The sequence below is a fragment of the Clupea harengus genome, chromosome 11 (genome assembly GCF_900700415.2).
Source record: "Clupea harengus chromosome 11, Ch_v2.0.2, whole genome shotgun sequence".
Classification (NCBI taxonomy): Eukaryota; Metazoa; Chordata; class Actinopteri; order Clupeiformes; family Clupeidae; genus Clupea; species Clupea harengus.
The window spans coordinates 5,530,243-5,548,433 of NC_045162.1; the positions used below are offsets into that span (position 1 = coordinate 5,530,243).

Consider the following 18,191-nt stretch of genomic DNA (forward strand, 5'->3'; position numbering starts at 1 on the left):
GGACAATGACCAGGGAGTGAGGTTAACAAGACAGTCTAAGTGCATCACAGTGGGTGGGTGAGGGCTTAAGGGCTGTGTTACAGCAGCTGCATTGAAAGCTGGAAACAAGCTAACAAAACAAATCTAACGTTTGTAAATCTAATTTGAAGGTCTCCAGATTTTCACAGACATTATGAAGCCTAGTGGGAATACAAAACTTAAAAGCGTCTTTTATTTAAAGTATTTACAAGAACGTTTGTTAGAAGCACCATACTGAAAAATTGGCATGGATGAGTGAAATGATTTGACCTACAACAAACACTTCCTCTGTCGTTTCTACATGGGTAATATGCATGATGTTCCTCTCACAGCATGACGACCTCAGGGACTTTATTGCATCCACACAGCCGGCTTCATCAAACCCAAAGGGCAACAAACAGCAAAGCATGATGATGGTATTGATTTTCACAGAGATGGCATTTTCACAGTGAGCTACCCAGCCAGGTAACACGGGAAGGTCCTTTGCAAGCCACCGGGTCCGTTGGGGGAGATGGCCAGCTGCCGTGGTGTCAGCAGGACGCCTCAGAGACATTTTCAACATGGCCGCTGGGAGGAGACGACTTCTGCTTCCCTCATCCTACTCTCTGTTGACGAACTGGAAAGACAAAACAAATAGTTTTTTTTTATTTATCAAAATATTTTAGCTCTCTTTTGACCCAAAGAACAGTTCATCAAAAAATAAATTCCCTACTATACATAAATATAATATATACAAATATTTTTGAAGTGCTACTTCAAGGATGAAGTTATTGGATGAAATGAAGTGGTGCTCACTGAAGTCATTGTTCCTGGTGATGGCTATCCCTGCTCGGGCGCGGGGGCCTTGTTGGGTGAAATGGTATCCAAACTTGACAATGCTGTTGTTGTTCTCCAGCATGGTGGCGATTTCCATCTCCACTGAGTCACCCAGTTTCTGCCTCTGTGAAATGATGGGGGATGATATTGAAGACAAGATAATTAGTGTGTGAGCCACAGCTAATGTCTATAGGCTGTCTGGTTTTGCTCTGCGGAATGTCTTTAATTCCACAGTGCTGTTGTCACTAAAATATTTTTTAAATGCCCAAAAATCCTCTTAACAATATATGAAAAAATATCGGCTGTAGTGCAGTTTGAATGACTCACCTGGTTGTCAATCTTTAATTCGGCGAGTGTGCTGTTTGAGGCCATGGCTTTGACAATGGCCATCATGCCCTCATTGGTGATGAAATTGGACTCGATGTTAAGACTTATTAATTGTTTATTAACTTTAAGCATCTCAGCTATGGCCTGGAGAATAAACAAAAGGTGGGAAAACATTTAAGCATCTGTGACAGACCAATGACACATAACACTGTGATTATGTCTGTGTGTGTGCCAGTACTGGCAATGTATAGTTTTTGGTCACCATGCCTGCTGTTGTTAATTAATTAATTTGTTTTACAACAGGTGAGCATCTGAGTAGCGAGTATAAGTGAGTGGGATGTCATCTGATTGATCCTGTCCAATCTTAATCTTTTTTTAAGCAACTATCTTTTTGCGCTGTTACTAGAAGTTTTTTTTGCCGACTTGTCAGAGTGTCAGACTAGAGGATTACTCCCATTTTAAAGTATTCTTTGTCAAAGTCTTATTCTGGTGGCAGGGAGTTTGTCCATGGTGCTCATTAAATGGCACTCAGTAATGCGTAATAAGATCATATACATGGTATTATGAGTGAGTGAGTGAGTGAGTGAGTGAGTGAGTGAGTGAGTGAGTGAGTGAGTGAGTGAGTATGAGTGTACTGATGAATAAGCCAGTAAGTAAGCACTCACAAGTGCAACAGGGTCATTGCTACGGGTAGCAGCAATGCTCAGGTACTGGACATGAGTGTTGGACTTCATGGCATCAAAAACTCCTTTCAGCGTTGGGATGGGAATGTCCTGTGAACAGATAGCGAGCGTCATAACGCATTCAAATATCAACAGTAGTACAGGTGTCCTTATACTGTACATACAGCACCTAACTCAACAGGTGTACTTATACTGTACATACAGCACCTAACTCAACAGGTGTACTTATACTGTACATACAGCACCTAACTCAACAGGTGTACTTATACTGTACATACAGCACCTAACTCAACAGGTGTACTTATACTGTACATACAGCACCTAACTCAACAGGTGTACTTATACTGTACATACAGCACCTAACTCAACAGGTGTACTTATACTGTACATACGCATCACCTTACTCAACAGGTGTACTTATACTGTACATACGCACCACCTTACTCAACAGGTGTACTTATACTGTACATACGCATCACCTTACTCAACAGGTGTACTTATACTGTACATACGCATCACCTAACTCAACAGGTATATTTATACTGTGAATACGCAGCACCTAACTCAACAGGTGTACTTATACTGTACATACGCAGCACCTAACTCAACAGGTATATTTATACTGTACATACGCAGCACCCGACTCAAGTAGTAAAATATAACAATGGCGCATGGCTGTAGATAAAATGCACACCGGCATGGTAGGAGAAATCTAAAACTGACTGTTTGAGAGAGCATTAAGCAGTGACAGGGTGTTGACACGAATGTGTAGCATGTCATTTATCTTATTAGATTTGCCTTAAGGTAGAGGCTAATGGATGGGGAAAAGCATGTACTTCTGGTGTACTGAAGTAAGCGTATCACCCAGCTCTCACCCCCCAAACGCAAATACAGGATTAGTAGGTGCAAAGAGGGATATCTCAGAGCTGACCTGTGCCTAAACCAGGACATGATTATAAAAAGAAAAAAGATTTACCGGTATGTTGTTCAAATTGACGTCATCCAGACCGCTGTCGTTCTTCTGAATTCTTGACAGAGTATCCTCAACATTGGTGGTGTTTGGGGGCTCCTCCGGGAAGATCTTGAACTCATCTGGCTTCACCACACCTAAAATCACATATACACAATTTGGTATTGAAATTGTAAAAACACTGAACAGAACCAGTTGATTTTTTTTTTATTGTATGTATTTTACGTTTATTTGATATTCAAATCAGTTGCACCCTTGGAAGTGCTCTTGTGTGTGTGTACTTACTGTTGCACTCTTGGAAGTGCTCTTGTGTATGTGTACTTACTGTTGCACCCTTGGAAGTGCTCTTGTGTATGTGTACTTGCTGTTGCACCCTTGGAAGTGCTCTTGTGTATGTGTACTTGCTGTTGCACCCTTGGAAGTGCTCTTGTGTATGTGTACTTACTGTTGATGCCTTCTGTGTTGACAATAGTGCCCACTCCGCCAAGGGCATCGTAGTACTGTTTGTTACTCATCAGTGTGTACATGCCCAAAATAGCTGCAAAGACACAAAACACATTTCATTGAATTAATATAAGACTAATAAGAGGTCTAATATACTGTAAGAGTGACGTCTGTTGGTTGATTGGAGGTTGGATTTTTGAACTGGTAATTGGTGTAAATGCAAATAATTCACACCCATTTTATGACATGACAACGCAGGAAAAGCATGTCTTTCTTGAACCTGAATGGGGTGTGATATCACTGTCTCAATATAGCAAACCGTTTCGGGTGAAATGTAACAGATAATTTTCCAATTCATTTATTCTAATTTCATCTCCTGCCCTGTCCTCTCCAGACACACAATAAAATCCCACTGATGTTTGACATCTATGGTGCTTTTATAGCACCACAATTCACACAGTGACCTCTAGAAGTACTGTGATCCCTGTGGGGTGTGAAGATCAGTGGTGCCTGTTTGACCAACAGAGGGCAGCACCTGGCTTGCCCTTAGGTAGTGTTGCTCACACAACCATCCTAGCCTGGGTCCAGTGAACTGTGTGACAGCAACTGCTGTGACAGCAAGAGCCCCAAAGCAGGGAAAGCCTTCTGTGGGCAGCTCGGAGCAAGGGGACAGCTGGTCAGAGGAGGGGAACCAGATAACGTCACACAAATGTACTCAGGAGTGAATCCACAGCGCACCTCACTCTCACTGACCTCCCAAATACTACAGTTGGTTTTCCACGGGAAGTAGGAAATGTGTTTTTAGAGGAATAATGCTAATTCTAGTGAATGTTTTCAAGGAATGTTATCCTTGTCGATCTAGTTAGCTGCCTTCCTGCCAACTTGGTGTGAGTGGATTCAACCGTAAAAACAAAACAGAGAGAATAGCAGAGGCTAATGAAGCTTTAATCCTCGTCTGGACTCTTTCCAGAGTTAAAACTGTGTTCTCAGTGAGGGGGCTGTGACAGACTAATCTTTCATGTGAGCTTGACTTCAAAAACAAACTTGGTGGGACCATCCGGAAACTCACATAATGCTGTTCATAGCGTGTGTGTGTGTGTGCTTAACACAAAAAAAGAAAGTGAGCGAGTGGGCGAAAGTGTGTGTGTGTGTGTGTAAGAGAGAGAGAGCCAGAGAGACAAAAAAAGAGTTCTGTTGCCTCGGCAGTGGACTGGATCCAACTGTGCCCAAAGACTTGACACTAATGCTCCGAGATTCCTGTGAATGTTAGTTCCACTGGAAGTTCTTTCCCCTCTGTTACACAGTCCCACCATTACAAATCTAGCTGTGATTCCCTTGTTTAACATTTTATGAAACATTTGCATCAGCCTGAAATAAATATCTCACACATTTAGGAAGGGTAAGCTTTCACAATATTGAACGTGATTTTGTAATGAATTTGTAAGAGAATAGTTGATAGCTTACATGCCACAAGTTCAATATATTGGTGGATTCATCAAACTAATACTGCATTATAGATATCAGGGATAATATTATTACATTTACAGTTCAATATTTATTACAAGAACCTTGCTTTGCACTCCCTGTGAATGTTGCCTCCAAGTGGCGGCCTGCCTCTCTGGTGTAAATCGATACAGTATCATGGCCAAGCAGACATGTTTAACCCAAGCTATCCGACTCCCTCCTCCTCTCCTTCCCTCCTCCTCTCCCTCCCTCCTCCTCCTCTCCCTCCCTCCCTCCTTCTGCCTTCCTCTCCTCATGTCAGGCCTGTGGCCCTTGGCCAGCTTATTTTTGTTAGTTGCTGAGGCTTGGATATTGGAGACCCTGTATCATGTATTTGGCTCTCATGCGTCTGTAAAATGTGACGTTGGCCTTACAATTTACAGATGATTCGGTGGATTAACTCGTATTTTACAAGGACAGAATTCATGGAAGGTCAAGGATATAGGGACACCCTTATTCATTTTAACGATTTCTGTATTCATGTTTTTGTATATGAGATTACTTCATGTTCATGTGTGTGTGTGTGTGTGTGTGTGTGTGTGTGTGTGTGTGTGTGTGTGTTACCTGCAATGTCACACATCTCAGCATCGGAGGCGTTCCTCAGAGCCTCCTCCAGCTCGGGCTCCAGGGTGATCTGCTCGCTGTCTGGGATCTTTCCCGCTCCTGCCTTAGGAACAAAAGCCGTCCCTGGAGAAGACAGGAGGTCAGTCAAGAGTACAGATGAGAGATGAGCGTAAACAACTGGCAGTCCCTTGAGAAGAGTTAAGCACCTGATCTAATAATTGGGCATTGCATGCCTGCCAGGATCAGGGTCAAGCCAAAACAATGCTGTCAATTATGCCCAGCCCCCATGCACACTCTCCACAACCATCTCTGCAGCGCTAAAACAGTCTGCTAAATGACTGACACTCAAAGAGGTCTCTACTCATTAAAAAGCACTTATTACACATCAAAACGGACAGTGATAGCTTCATATCTATGCTTATTTATCATGCATAGGTCTCTGACAAAAAATACAATACAGATACTGTTAATTCATTACTTACCATGCATTATAAGTTTTGTATTTTTTCTCCATAATATTTGGAATACAATATAAGGATATCATTATGTAATAATGAAGTGACTTCTCTTCCTCTTCTTCACCTCAGTCATATTACAGCATGCAGTATTTAGTAGCAGTAAGTGTGATGAAAGATCCTGGTGGAGAATAAGCTACATTGAAAGGTTGTATTGAAGCTAATCTTTTGATTGAACCAGAATCGCTGATGACATGCTTGCTGCTTATGTTTTACTGGATTTGTTTTGATGGCGATGAGGCTAGTGTGCCAAGGCCTTTCAGAGACGAGTTGACAGCATGCTGGCACAAGCATCACACAACAGTCGAATGATGCATCTCCACCCCGGGGACAATTCTGGGCTCGCAAAACCATGTGACCCACAGCACCCGTCATCAGTTCCTCTGTATTGTCCACCTTCTGTGGTTCATTGCTAGGTGCCCTGAGTTGTTGCATCCTTGTGATGTTTCCGCTAGTGCTCCAAATACCCCAGATGCCCATCCACACCATTGGGGGTGTTGGTATGAGGGCGGAAGGGTAGGACTACCATGTACTGTATGTGTGGAAGCTCTGCCTACTCCCTTACCAAGAAAAAACTGGGATGATATATCAAGCGGGCGAAGCTGGTAAATACCTTTCTTCTCTCCGGTAAAGGGCACCAGGTCGTCTCGGTCTGGGTGCTCCAGGGCCTCCTTCTCCAGGTGGTCCAGCAGAGCGTCCCGGTCGAACGCGCCCGTCGCAGTCTTCTTGGTCTGGTCACGCTGACGGAAACCGGCGGGGAGCATGGCATTCTGCAGATGCGATGGAAGCCAGTTTTTGAGTTCAGTCACAAAATATATGTTTGGGGGTTAAAGGGTGAGTTTCTGTGTGATGTGTTCTTGTCAATTCTGCTTCCATGCAGCATTAAACTCACTGACCCTACATTTTGTATGGGGTGAAAGGAGTGTCACAGTAGTGTCACATAGTGACACTCATCAGATCAACAGATCAACAGAACCTGTGAGATGTAGTTGTGAAGGGGACACATTTGGGCTCCTCAGCTGTCGTGTCCATCCTTATGAGCAGGTCCTCAATACCCCCAAAAACCTTTGTGTGTTTGTTTTCATAGGAGTTGAAGCACTGTGTGTGTGTGAGTGTGTGTGTGTGTGTGTGTGTGTGTGTGTGTGTGTGTGTGTGTGTGTGTGTGTGTGTGTGTGTGTGTGTGTGTGTATTTGTGAGTGCACGCTTGTGTGTGAGTGTGGTTGTGTATGTGTGTGTATGTTTTGCATACCTCTGGGTCCATCTCCTGCAGCTCATACTCGAGCTGATCGATCTCCTCAGGGCTGAGCCCTTTGAGGATGGCATCCTCATCAATGTCCCGTGGGTCACTCTTGGACATCTTGGCTGGCTGGTTGGAGTCCTACGTCACACCACAACCCCACAGAGAGAGGGCTCAGTCTGTAGGAAGGGGACAAGGAAACAGGTTTCTAGGTCAGGCTTTGGCAACACTGCCTTCTTTTAAATGGTCATGCCAATAAAGCATATTGAATTAAAGTTGATTTGAATTGAGAGAGAGAGAGAGAGAGAGGGAGAGAGAGAGAGAGAGAGAGAGAGACAGTGAGACACAGACGGAGAGAGACAGAGACCAAGAGTTCAACCAATGAGTCTCCATGAGAAGGCACTACTCCCCCTCCTCCCCATCTCACTGATAGCATGATGAGACACAATAAGCCACTATGCACTGAGCACAAGCCTCAGGGAGAGTTCCCGTGGATATAGACCATGATCCCTTGCACCTAACATAGCTCGGGTCTCCTCTGTGAGCCAATCTATGGCCTGCCACTAATCACCTTGGGAGCGAACACCTTTCATGGTGTTATAAAATCACCTTGGGAGCGAACACCTTTCATGGTGTTATAAAATCCAGATTGATCTGAATGCAGCACACAGCAGGTCATGGGCACCATAAGCCCTTTGCATACCCTGGGCCTTACTGGTCCATATGACTCCATGCTCAGGTTACGCACGGTAATCATCCAACATGGCATATATAGAGGGTGCTTTCCACAGGTGTGGTATCAGAGGGAAGCCTCTGTGTGCATGAAAACGTATAGATGGAGAGAGAAAAGAGGAGAGAGAGAGAGAGAGAAGATGAAGAAAAAGAAAGGCTGAGTGGGAGATCTTGTGCTATTCTTGGTTTTGAAGGCTGACCAAAGGGTCTAGAGTTACAGAGCAGCCGAGAGGAGTGGAGCGGTGCGCGGTGATCCCTTATTTATCACAGACTGACACTTCCTCCCTGTCACACCCACCCGGGCCACCCTCCACCACCTCTCCTCCCGCTTGTGATGGCCTCTGATAAGGGAGTCTACTGAAGGCCTGCAGCAGGAGATTAGCACGCCCAGGTGGCCTGGCCTGGCCAGAACAAGCAGCCACAGAGACAGTGCATTCGCATTCATTCCTTTGAGCGACCCTGTCATCCATCCGACTTACAGTACGGTACAGTGCTGCCTGCTCAAAGGCAAGGCTTAGAGATTACTTCTGGGTTTCTTTGATGCAGGGCTTGTATATATACAAAGCCATTTAGACTCTGTGGAAAAGTATCATGGAATTGGAATGACTGACTGGCAGGCAGATATAATGGAGCTCCAGTGACGTGATGGGTAACACTGTGGTGTTGGGCGATGAATGTTCTGTCATTGCTGTGAGACACAGCACTAGACCGCCACACTCTGAGCTTCTTCCCAGGCAGGCGGTAAAGCTTCGCCCCTGCAAAGCACCCTCGCATCTAAGCAACACGACAAGCTTTGTTCCAGAACAGTGACACCTAGTCAAGCTTACAGCAACCTCACACTAAACATCGACCACACACTCTCCCTCGAAATGAGTGTGTGTGAGGGCAACAACAAGGGAAGCATGCTTTGGGAGTTGGAAAGTTCACAGTGTGAGGATGTGTGCCGTATTTGTTTCCTTCCAGATACTGATACATGGAATGCTCTCATAACCTCCTGCACCACAACAGGCTGAACAAGGTTCATTCATTCATTTATTCATTCATTCATTCATTCACAAGAAGAACAGAGTTAAGGGTAATCCTTGAGAAGTGTCCCTATACTGGAGAGCCAGTATGCCTCTAATTTGTAAAGCCGGTGATACAACACAAGATCAAACTGCATATACTTTGTTATTCTGAGAGGGATAATCATTTAAAGGGAGGCATGTTTGGGAATTTCCACTTGGATTGTGAGGCCACAACTGTTCATGGGCCACACCCTGTAAAGGTAGAGGTCATCATTGCATGCATGAAGTCATTCATATCTTCACTCTGAAGGCTGTTCATTACATAACCATCTTTCTAAGACTTATGAAAAGAAACATATCCTCCATTTCTTCATATCAGATCTGCAGGTCAATCAAACCTATGCTATATAGACATTCCCTTTGATAGTGGGACACCTATGCTATATAGACATTCCCTTTGGTAGTGGGACGCCTATAGTATATAGACATTCCCTTTGATAGTGGGACACCTATGCTATATAGACATTCCCTTTGGTAGTGGGACGCCTATAGTATATAGACATTCCCTTTGGTAGTGGGACACCTATGCTATATAGGCATTCCCTTTGGTAGTGGGACACCTATGCTATATAGACATTCCCTTTGGTAGTGGGACGCCACAGAGTGTAAACTACTACAGTGTAAAAATTAAAGTACTGAAAGCCAAATATTGTTTACCAAACTGTATGAGCTATTTACAATTTAATAAAATCATGTTAAATGGTTTATAGTGTTGACAAACAGCTCCCATTAACTAAAACTACAGCAAAGTTCTTGGTTTGAGTTATTTCCTTCATCAGCCACTAAAACACTAAACACTAAACACTGTAACACTGAACACTGAAACACTACACATGCTGCAGGTGAACTTCCACCAGTGCAGTTAATCCTCCATCGACTAAGACTTCCCCATCCATATAAAGTGGACTTTATTTCCACCGATCATTCACTCTATATTTCCTGCAGAGCTGCCAGGCAGTGGGCAGACAAACTCCATCATCTAGAGAACACAACACACGCTCTCGCTGAAGGGCAGACAAGGATCCGTCCTTGCCCTCATAATAACTGCGTCCTCACTCTTGGCCAGGTGACATCTTTATGAGCATGTCACATTTCCCAGGAAAAACAACTGCTGACCGCACCTGTCAGGGGAACTCCCGTTGGACGTCCGTCTCAACCCCTCAGTAGCAGTGGCAGGGCGGCTCGGCTCTGTGTTTGTCACCTGTCAAGGCCAACGACACCCAGACCCTTTGGAGCTACAGGAATGTCAGCAATTTGTTTTTTTCTCTGTGAGCCGCGCAGTAATGAAGATAGATATTTAACAATGTGCAAGTATGTTTTACTATTTGCTGTTACCCCCACCCACCAAACAATGTGATAGTTTTCCTGGAATTGAACAAATTGCTAATTAATACATCATTTAATTTCAACTGTATCAGCCAAAAATAAAAGCTATACTCATCCACTGATATGGATGTCAAATGGCAAAGACCGCTGTCAGCCCAAGTCAACATCAACAGATGGGAGCATATCTTTCGATAGGTACTGTCTTTAGTTATACATATACTGAATCACACATCCCCACCAAATGCACCATGGGATTTATACATTAAAAATCAACACAGATCAACTGGCAATTACCATCTTCTTCTAACTAATGCCTTGAAATACCCCATCTCTGAAATGTAATACGATATGCATGACCCCTTGGGGGCAAAGGTCACAGCATACTAATCCCCCATATGAAATGGTTTGGCTTGAATTTAGACACCCAACACGCTTCTGGTATTTCAGAAGGGCCTGCGGCGAATGATCGAAATGAAGACCCGGAAAGCATTACCATTCTGCCGCGGGCCTGTGCTGTCAATGGGACACAGCATGACAGGAGGGACCCTGTGCTGTCAATGGGACACAGCGTGACAGGAGGGACCCTGTGCTGTCAATGGGACACAGCGTGACAGGAGGGACCCTGTGCTGTCAATGGGACACAGCATGACAGGAGTGCGGGGCCTGTGCTGTCAACTGGACACAGCATGACAGGAGGGACCCTGTGCTGTCAATGGGACACAGCATGACAGGAGTGCGGGGCCTGTGCTGTCAACTGGACACAGCATGACAGGAGGGACCCTGTGCTGTCAATGGGACACAGCATGACAGGAGGGACCAGTTCTTGTGGCACAGAGATGGATACCATTCTTCTGATGCATGGGCAAAGAAGCTGAACTATGTTAGCTCACCTTTTTTGAGGGAACCAGGTATCACAGAAGAGGCCGGTGGTTAGGTCACACCCTACCTGCCACTGTAATATGGTAGTTAACTTACAGGTGGTTAGACTTAGAGTTCAGTTAGGTGTTCCCTTTTATTCCTGATTCCCGGGAGGTGGCTGAGGTGGCCTTCCATTACAGGGAATGCCAACGCAATGAGTCGGGTTTCTCGGGCTGTCAGGTCGGAAGATTTCACACCATTCGCGAGGTCGGCTCCACCGGCCTTACCGCCCAAGTGTAAAATTCCAAATCAGCCCCAGCTTAATTTTAGCTTCTCAAGTCAGCTCCTTCTAACACTGTAAATCTTGCCCTCCCCCTACCGCCCCCCCCAGCTCAGGGTACGCCTTCGCAAAGCCTGCCAAACACCATGAGAAGTCCAGGGGGTAAAACACCACATCCATATGAACTAATGACCTGTAGGGAAACGACTGGTAAAGAAACCAAATGAATGAAAACGAAAGTCAGAGACTTGAGGAACACAGGGGTTTAGGGTGCTTTAACGCACGTTAAATGTTATATAAGTAACTGCACCGATTGTAATGACCAATAGTACTGTAGATACTTAGAATACATTCTAATTCTCAAACATCAGGTGCATTCTTGCAGGAGAGCTATCTTGTCCTTCGAGCCAAAGATCTTGCTGTATCCATCGCAATACCACCATGACTTATCATCTGCATAGTATCTGGGATCAGCATGGAAGTTAAATGGCTGCACACCAATGTCAATACTGACAGCTTACGGTGGAGTCATATCAGAAAAACTATGAGAATCATCTTTTTCAGCAACTGCACTTGTTACAAACAGCAGACATATAAACAAACTAAAACAAATGCAGTAAATGCCACAACACTATGGAAACTGCTAAAATGTGCAATATTAAATGAGCAGACAAAATTTGACTTGTTGGATAACCCCCCTATGGACTGGCTGTACCTCAACAGCACACAGTTGACCCCTGCTTCTGCTAGCAACACACATGAGCGGAGCGAGTATTAGCAGCCTTACCCCTTAGAGCCGGCTGGCTGCCCGCACAGAGATAACTTCACCCCCAAACAGACGGCTACAGCCTCCCCATTCAACAGAGCACAAGTGCCCCCCAACCTACCTCCTCAGTGTCTCACAGCTGAAGCCTCGGACCAGCCAAAGCCTGCAGTTGGAATCAAAGAGTGTCGTTTCTCTTTCTTTTTTTCCGCCCCCCTTTCGCCCCCCACCACCCTCCCAACAACCACCCCCCAACCCCCCCCCCCCCCCCACCCACCCACCCACCCACACAGACACGCCACCCCCGGTGTCTCTCTCCTATTCCCCCTCTGCCACCCCCTCCCTCGTGCTGGTGCTCGCGCCTGCGCTCGCTCCCGCTGCCTGTCACTCCCCCGCTGCCTTGCTCTCTGGGCTGTGCTGCTGAGGCAGGGATACTGGCACCACTTTGTGAGCTCAGCATTTTATTACTTTGGTGTTGAAAGAGTGACTGTGAATCTGAGTGAGTGAGAGAGAGAGAGAGAGAGAGAGAGAGAGAAAGAGAGAGAGAGTGAGTGAGAGAGAGAGAGATAGAGAGAGAGGGAGAGAGAGAAAGAGAGAGAGAGGAGATAGAGAGAGACAAAGAGAAAGAGCAGTAACTGAGAAAGAGGACGATGAAAAATAGAATTAGGGAGACAGAGGGTAGAGCAAAGCTGGTGGGCTGCTATATTAGCCCTCAGTCAGTTGCAGGACTCATGGATCACCGAGACACCTAGTGGTAGGGTTTGGTGTTGCCTTCTGACTACTGTTGACTACTTACTACTACTCCAACAATAACTTGCTCATGTGGTGCCCAAATTCAGATTACCCCTGTTTCAAAAAAAGAACATGGTGAGTTTAACTAAACTTGATCATCTTTATTTTGCCATTACAAATGAATGAATATGAAAACACTTGTGATGTTTATGGAGACACTCTGCACTTACTTGCCCGTGTGAGGAGGCATTGCTCATACCATGCACAAGTAAAAGACATCATTCTTGCACTCTGAATAAAAATGCAGAAAACATGGAAAGTCACATTATCAGAAAAATCAGACAAGATATTCTGATGACACCAAGCTGCATGTACACTTGGTAAGACACTGGAAGATTTCAAATAATAACATTATTATTACTCTGTAAGAAGGACTACACAGAAATAACAGCCAGCTGTACAATCAAAGTAGTAGTAAGCCTTACCAACAAATATTTTTCAAGATACTAATTTGAACTAAGCTTTGTCACACACAACAGACAAAAACATTCCTCTATTATTCAAGAATACCAAATTTACATTAATACACTTATAAATGTACATGAATATACAATCCGCTTGAACTGGCTTTAAAGCTCAGCACAATGCTACAGTGATGATTACAACAGTAGATATCGCTACCCTATCTCTTATGAGGTATATAGCTATCCTGCCCCTCAACATCCACCTGTCCTCCCATATGACAGTCTAAAATGTGACCAGGCCTTGCTTAACAGTGAGCTTCTGCCTCAGTCCCTTTGAGAAGGTCTCTACCGCTGCGGTGCTGGTGCCTGCACCAGGGCCAGGGTTGGGCAGCCCGTGGGCGGCTACGTACTTGTTGTAGGCCTCCCGGATGATTTTGAAGGCCCGGAGGTTGGCGTAGGGGATGTCCGTGATGGGGTCTCGGTACAGGGCGGGCTTGTGGGTGACGGGGCAGACCTCTTGCATGGGGATTTGAGGACGGGGCGTTCGGGGAAAGCAGGCCTGGAAGGTGGCGTCGTCGCTGAAGGTGATGTACGTGCGGGAGAACTTGCCGTGCGGGGGGTGCGGCTGGGCGCTGGGGAGGGACGGCTCAGACTGGGGGGGCGCTGGAGCGGGACACTGGGGGTCCTGGTCCAAACTGGAGGAAAAATACCAGAACGAGAACATCAAATCGTGTGCAAATCAATGGTCGTTTGTCAAATGGCCCGAAAACACATGCCTAGTATACTTGTACAGTATACTAAAATGGGGGCACACATGGACTTGCGGGGTTACTTGGAGGTACCTTAAAGATTTGAAAATGAATAGAAACTATCAAGTTTGTGAATAACATGGTCATGTTGCATTTTTGCATTATTCTGAATAGACTTCAATGTAAATAGCACACAAATGGACAATGAGACATAATGCATCTAAGATCACTGAGCTGGCTTCATTATAGAACCCATACCACTGGTGTGACCTAGTCATGTAGTCACGTAGTTAAGTAGTCACGTAGTCACGTAGAACTCAGATTCTCCAAATTTCTAGTCTTGAATACGGATACTAAAAGAATGCTTCAGATACAAACTGAAAGAGGAACTGAGAGACATTCCATGAAGTATCTGATAACAATAACAACAGTGTAAATACTACATGCTAACAAACTACCATGCACAAGGATAAACCAGAACTGTGTACACTGCTAGGAAACAGACTTAAAGGGTCTACCGTACCCTTCAACATCCACATTCTCTTCCTTCAGGGCCGGGTAGGACACCAGGGGCATGAGCACAGAGTGGTAGCGGACGGTGGGGCCGGTGCATTGGTGTTTTTTGTGGACTTGCTTCTTCTTATCGGCCTCAAGGCGCTCATAGTTCTCTGGAGCAAGGCGAGGTGAAGACAGCGGACGTGACAAACAACACAAAACAAAAACACAACTGCTGTGTGTAACCGTCACCGCTGTTTGCAACTTCCCCTGGGGTTGACGTATGCCTGTGGCATTGCAAGATAACCGGACAGTTTGCAAATCTCGCTATGTTTTAGAACAACAACACTGAGAAAACATTACATTAACGTGGCTGATAACATTGTATCCCTGAGAAAATTTAGATTTCTAACAGTTGTGTGTGAACAACAAGCAAAACCTCAGCCATCTGTTTTTAAAGATAATATTACAGTGAACGTACTGGCAGCCTGTGTACTACATTAGTCAGATAAGATGGAATGTACCCCGAGACTTATCGTCATGCCAACCAAGACTGTCATAGAGATATGTTCAGAGTCATATAGAGATGTGTTCAGAGTTAAAAACCTTGCTGTATGAATGGCATTCCCTTGAGTGAATGTACACCCAGGTTCATCTCTGTCCATGGCACATACACTAAAATGCTTTCATCGTCCCATAAATGTGATATGTGTGTGTATGTGTTTGTTTGTGTGTGTGTAGGTGTTTGTTTGTTTGTGTGTGTGTAGGTGTTTGTTTTGTGTGTGTTCTCTAACCCAGCGATCTGAGGTTGATTTCCGCCGTGACCTTAGCCTCTGCGAGCAGCTCCTCCTGGGTCAAAGGTCGCTCGTGCCGAGCCCCTTTCCTGCGCCGCGGTGCCACCTGCCTCTCCTGCAGCCGCAGGTACGTCAGCCGTGTGTGCTCAGTGGTGGACTGACGCACGGACTTCCTGTCTGCGGTCAACATGAGTCACCGGATGAGACAGACAACCATGACTAGATGAAATCTTATCTCGCCCTTTGTGCACACTTCCGTGGCACAGGCGGGTGGTGAGGACAGAGGAGCACTTACTATTGGTGAGGTCCTCCTGCGGTTCGAGGACTTTGTGCTTGTCCGTCTTTGCCTTGGCTGTCTTCCTGGGGGGCTCTGCTTGCCTCTTGGGTTTAAGTTTGGGCTTAATCGTCTTGATTGGTTCCTGATGTCAACCGATGATACAGCGTTTGTAAACACACACAACCACACTATTCTTGTGCCACATGCCCAATGTCTTCATACATTTAGAAAATGTTACCGTCCATATAAGTGCCTATGCTTTCTGTGCCCTATAGCCTATTCATCAAACACAGTGTTTTCCAAACTTTTGCATACATGATCACACATGATTTACACTCCACACGTGGAGTACATGAATTATTTTCCGTTCAAAACATGTCACGGCATCTGGCAGCAGTACCTTGTAGGCCTTGGTGACAACCCTAGATTTCCTTCGAGGGCCATCGTCTTCTTGTTCACTGCCTGGCTCTTCGCCCTCGTCAATATCGAAGTCACTGTCCACTTCGTCTTCTGTGTCAGTCAAATCGCCTTTGTATTCATTATCTCCTGATTCCTACCAATAGTTATTTGAAAATAAGACCTTATCGTTAGTGATCATCAATGTGGTGTATCTGTAATTATCTGGCATATAATAACAATTGAATAACATTCACAATGGATATGATTACATGCACTATAAATGACCCACGTCATTGAAGCCACCATATGTTGTCTTGTAAAAGTCGTCTTCCTCCTCAGCATCCAGGAGTTTGGACATGCGATTCCCCGCTGTCTTCCGATGGGCACGACTAAGAGCTAAACTCATTTTGTTCGAGTTACAAAATGAAATGTAACAGTATAATAAATTAAAAATGATTACTATGTTAATTGCTATGGACAGATTTTATGTTTGCCTTTTGTTTGCGACATAGATACTTCAGAATGAATGTGCAGCTAGTATGGCGATTATTTCAGCGTAGGGCTGAGAGGGACAGAAATATTTGACTCAAAGCCAGGTGCATAATAGAATATGTATGGATGATCCAGCACAATCGATAGATGAGTAAACACATTTTCAGACCCAACCAATGGAGCCTTGAATGTTAAATTGCCACCAGGGGGCAGTTAGGTGCCGTTTCTAAAGTTAGAGCAATATTTGCATTACAACCTTTTCGGCAAAAACTTTGGCTGGATTTTTTTTTGTTTCTTGTGTAAACAACAACATCATGTAGAAATATTAATATGAAATACCTCCAGCGGTACGATTTACAACTCAGTGCGTGGATTTTGTTTTAATAAATCTGCTAATGGACACTGTTAATGAAAGTTTGCTCATTTTGCATGATGTTTTGTAATTGCAGTCTTGTACACTGGGAAGCGGATGCTATTCCCAGTTTACATTTTACGAAGTACATACATTTCTCATGTAAAGATGGTGTTCCATCTTTAAGTGTTCCTAGCTATTGTTTAGCATACCACACCTATGCATTTCAGTGTTGTGCAACCTCTTTCACAATGGTAATCACACAACACATTGTCAGCGTGCTATGGACACCACTGCAATAATCTAGCCAAGCTGCATTTTTGTCCCTCCCTAGCTCACCTTCCCATGGGCCCACCTTTTACATTAGTAAGAGGAAACCGGCAGTCGTCAGGGCTGAATCAGAAAGGTTCGGCTCAGTGGTGTGTCTATTCATCACACTCTAGTCTACATACCAAAGGCCCAGCTGTTTTCATTTGATTGGGTGGGTGGTTTGGTAGTCAGGGAGGCCACGGTACAGGGAACATTACCAATACTAGGTAAGGCTGAACAAGGTTCGAATGCGTTATTAGACTTTTCCATAGCTGATGATGACCTATTCTTTCTGAGACATAGAACCTTTTGTCTTTTTTCCAAAGCATAAAACTTGGACAAACACTTGTTGAATCCGCTCCCATTGAGGCAAATTGAGTTCTAATGAAGTGAATAATTTGGTTATCTTCCTCTTTTCTTTATTTATGATGGGGAATCTTTTTTTATTTAAAAGGAGGGCATCGTTTCCCGACACTCTCAGAATCACTCTCACCACCCACACTCAAGAGAGAAGAAACACGGAACAAGGGGCTTCACCTAACAGGTGCTTTTTTTGAGTAGGCCACCAGAGCAAGTAGGGCAGGAAGTAAAACTTGAAAGATGAAAACAGTAAGACAGAGAGAAAGAAAAACAGAAAGACACAAAGACAAAGAAACACAGACATTACAAACAGCAACTAAAAAAAAAACCCTGATTGAAAATGAAAGAAAGATTTAAGTAAAGTGAGGAAGTATATATGTTCAACAACTAAAAATAAACACCCCACCAAACAGCATTTTCAAGATGGCCAGCACAATTATATTGCACAGGAAGCACCACAACAATAGACTTCTGATGACTCTACCCTTTTTAATCAGGAATGTGCTTCTAGTTGATACTGTGTTCTATATTTGAACAATGCCAGGAATTCCAAAAGGGTGTGTCAACAGGTTTTGATTTGATTACAATCAAAATGCTGCAGCTCTCTCATACCCTCGAATGTTTACGTCTGTAGATCATTCCCCTTTTCATCCTCATTGAACAGC

At 44.5% G+C, this 18,191-nt stretch overlaps 2 protein-coding genes across 3 annotated transcripts; both read right to left on the minus strand.

Annotated features, from left to right (window-relative positions):
• Positions 1–183: 183 nt before the first annotated feature.
• On the minus strand, positions 184–12,332 carry tmod4 (tropomodulin 4 (muscle)). 2 transcript variants are annotated; one of them, XM_012818114.2, is made up of 10 exons: positions 12,228–12,332; positions 7,090–7,256; positions 6,454–6,610; positions 5,326–5,448; positions 3,260–3,352; positions 2,821–2,951; positions 1,827–1,934; positions 1,162–1,305; positions 814–958; positions 184–634 (listed from the first exon to the last, which is right to left on the minus strand). In XM_012818114.2, the coding sequence occupies exons 2-10, from the start codon at positions 7,195–7,197 to the stop codon at positions 612–614; spliced, it is 1,032 nt and encodes a 343-aa protein (XP_012673568.1). In that variant the 5' UTR covers positions 7,198–7,256; positions 12,228–12,332; the 3' UTR covers positions 184–611. The 2 variants fall into 2 exon arrangements, with proteins under 2 accessions (XP_012673568.1, XP_012673569.1); XM_012818115.2 differs by lacking the exon at positions 12,228–12,332 and adding an exon at positions 12,128–12,194.
• Positions 12,333–12,980: 648 nt separating this feature from the next.
• vps72b (vacuolar protein sorting 72 homolog b) lies at positions 12,981–16,663 on the minus strand. Its single transcript, XM_012817903.3, has 6 exons — positions 16,303–16,663; positions 16,015–16,167; positions 15,633–15,756; positions 15,338–15,514; positions 14,572–14,716; positions 12,981–13,994 (listed from the first exon to the last, which is right to left on the minus strand). Exons 1-6 carry the CDS (start codon positions 16,417–16,419, stop codon positions 13,583–13,585), a joined length of 1,128 nt encoding a protein of 375 aa, XP_012673357.2. The 5' UTR covers positions 16,420–16,663; the 3' UTR covers positions 12,981–13,582.
• Between the last annotated feature and the right edge of the window lie 1,528 nt (positions 16,664–18,191).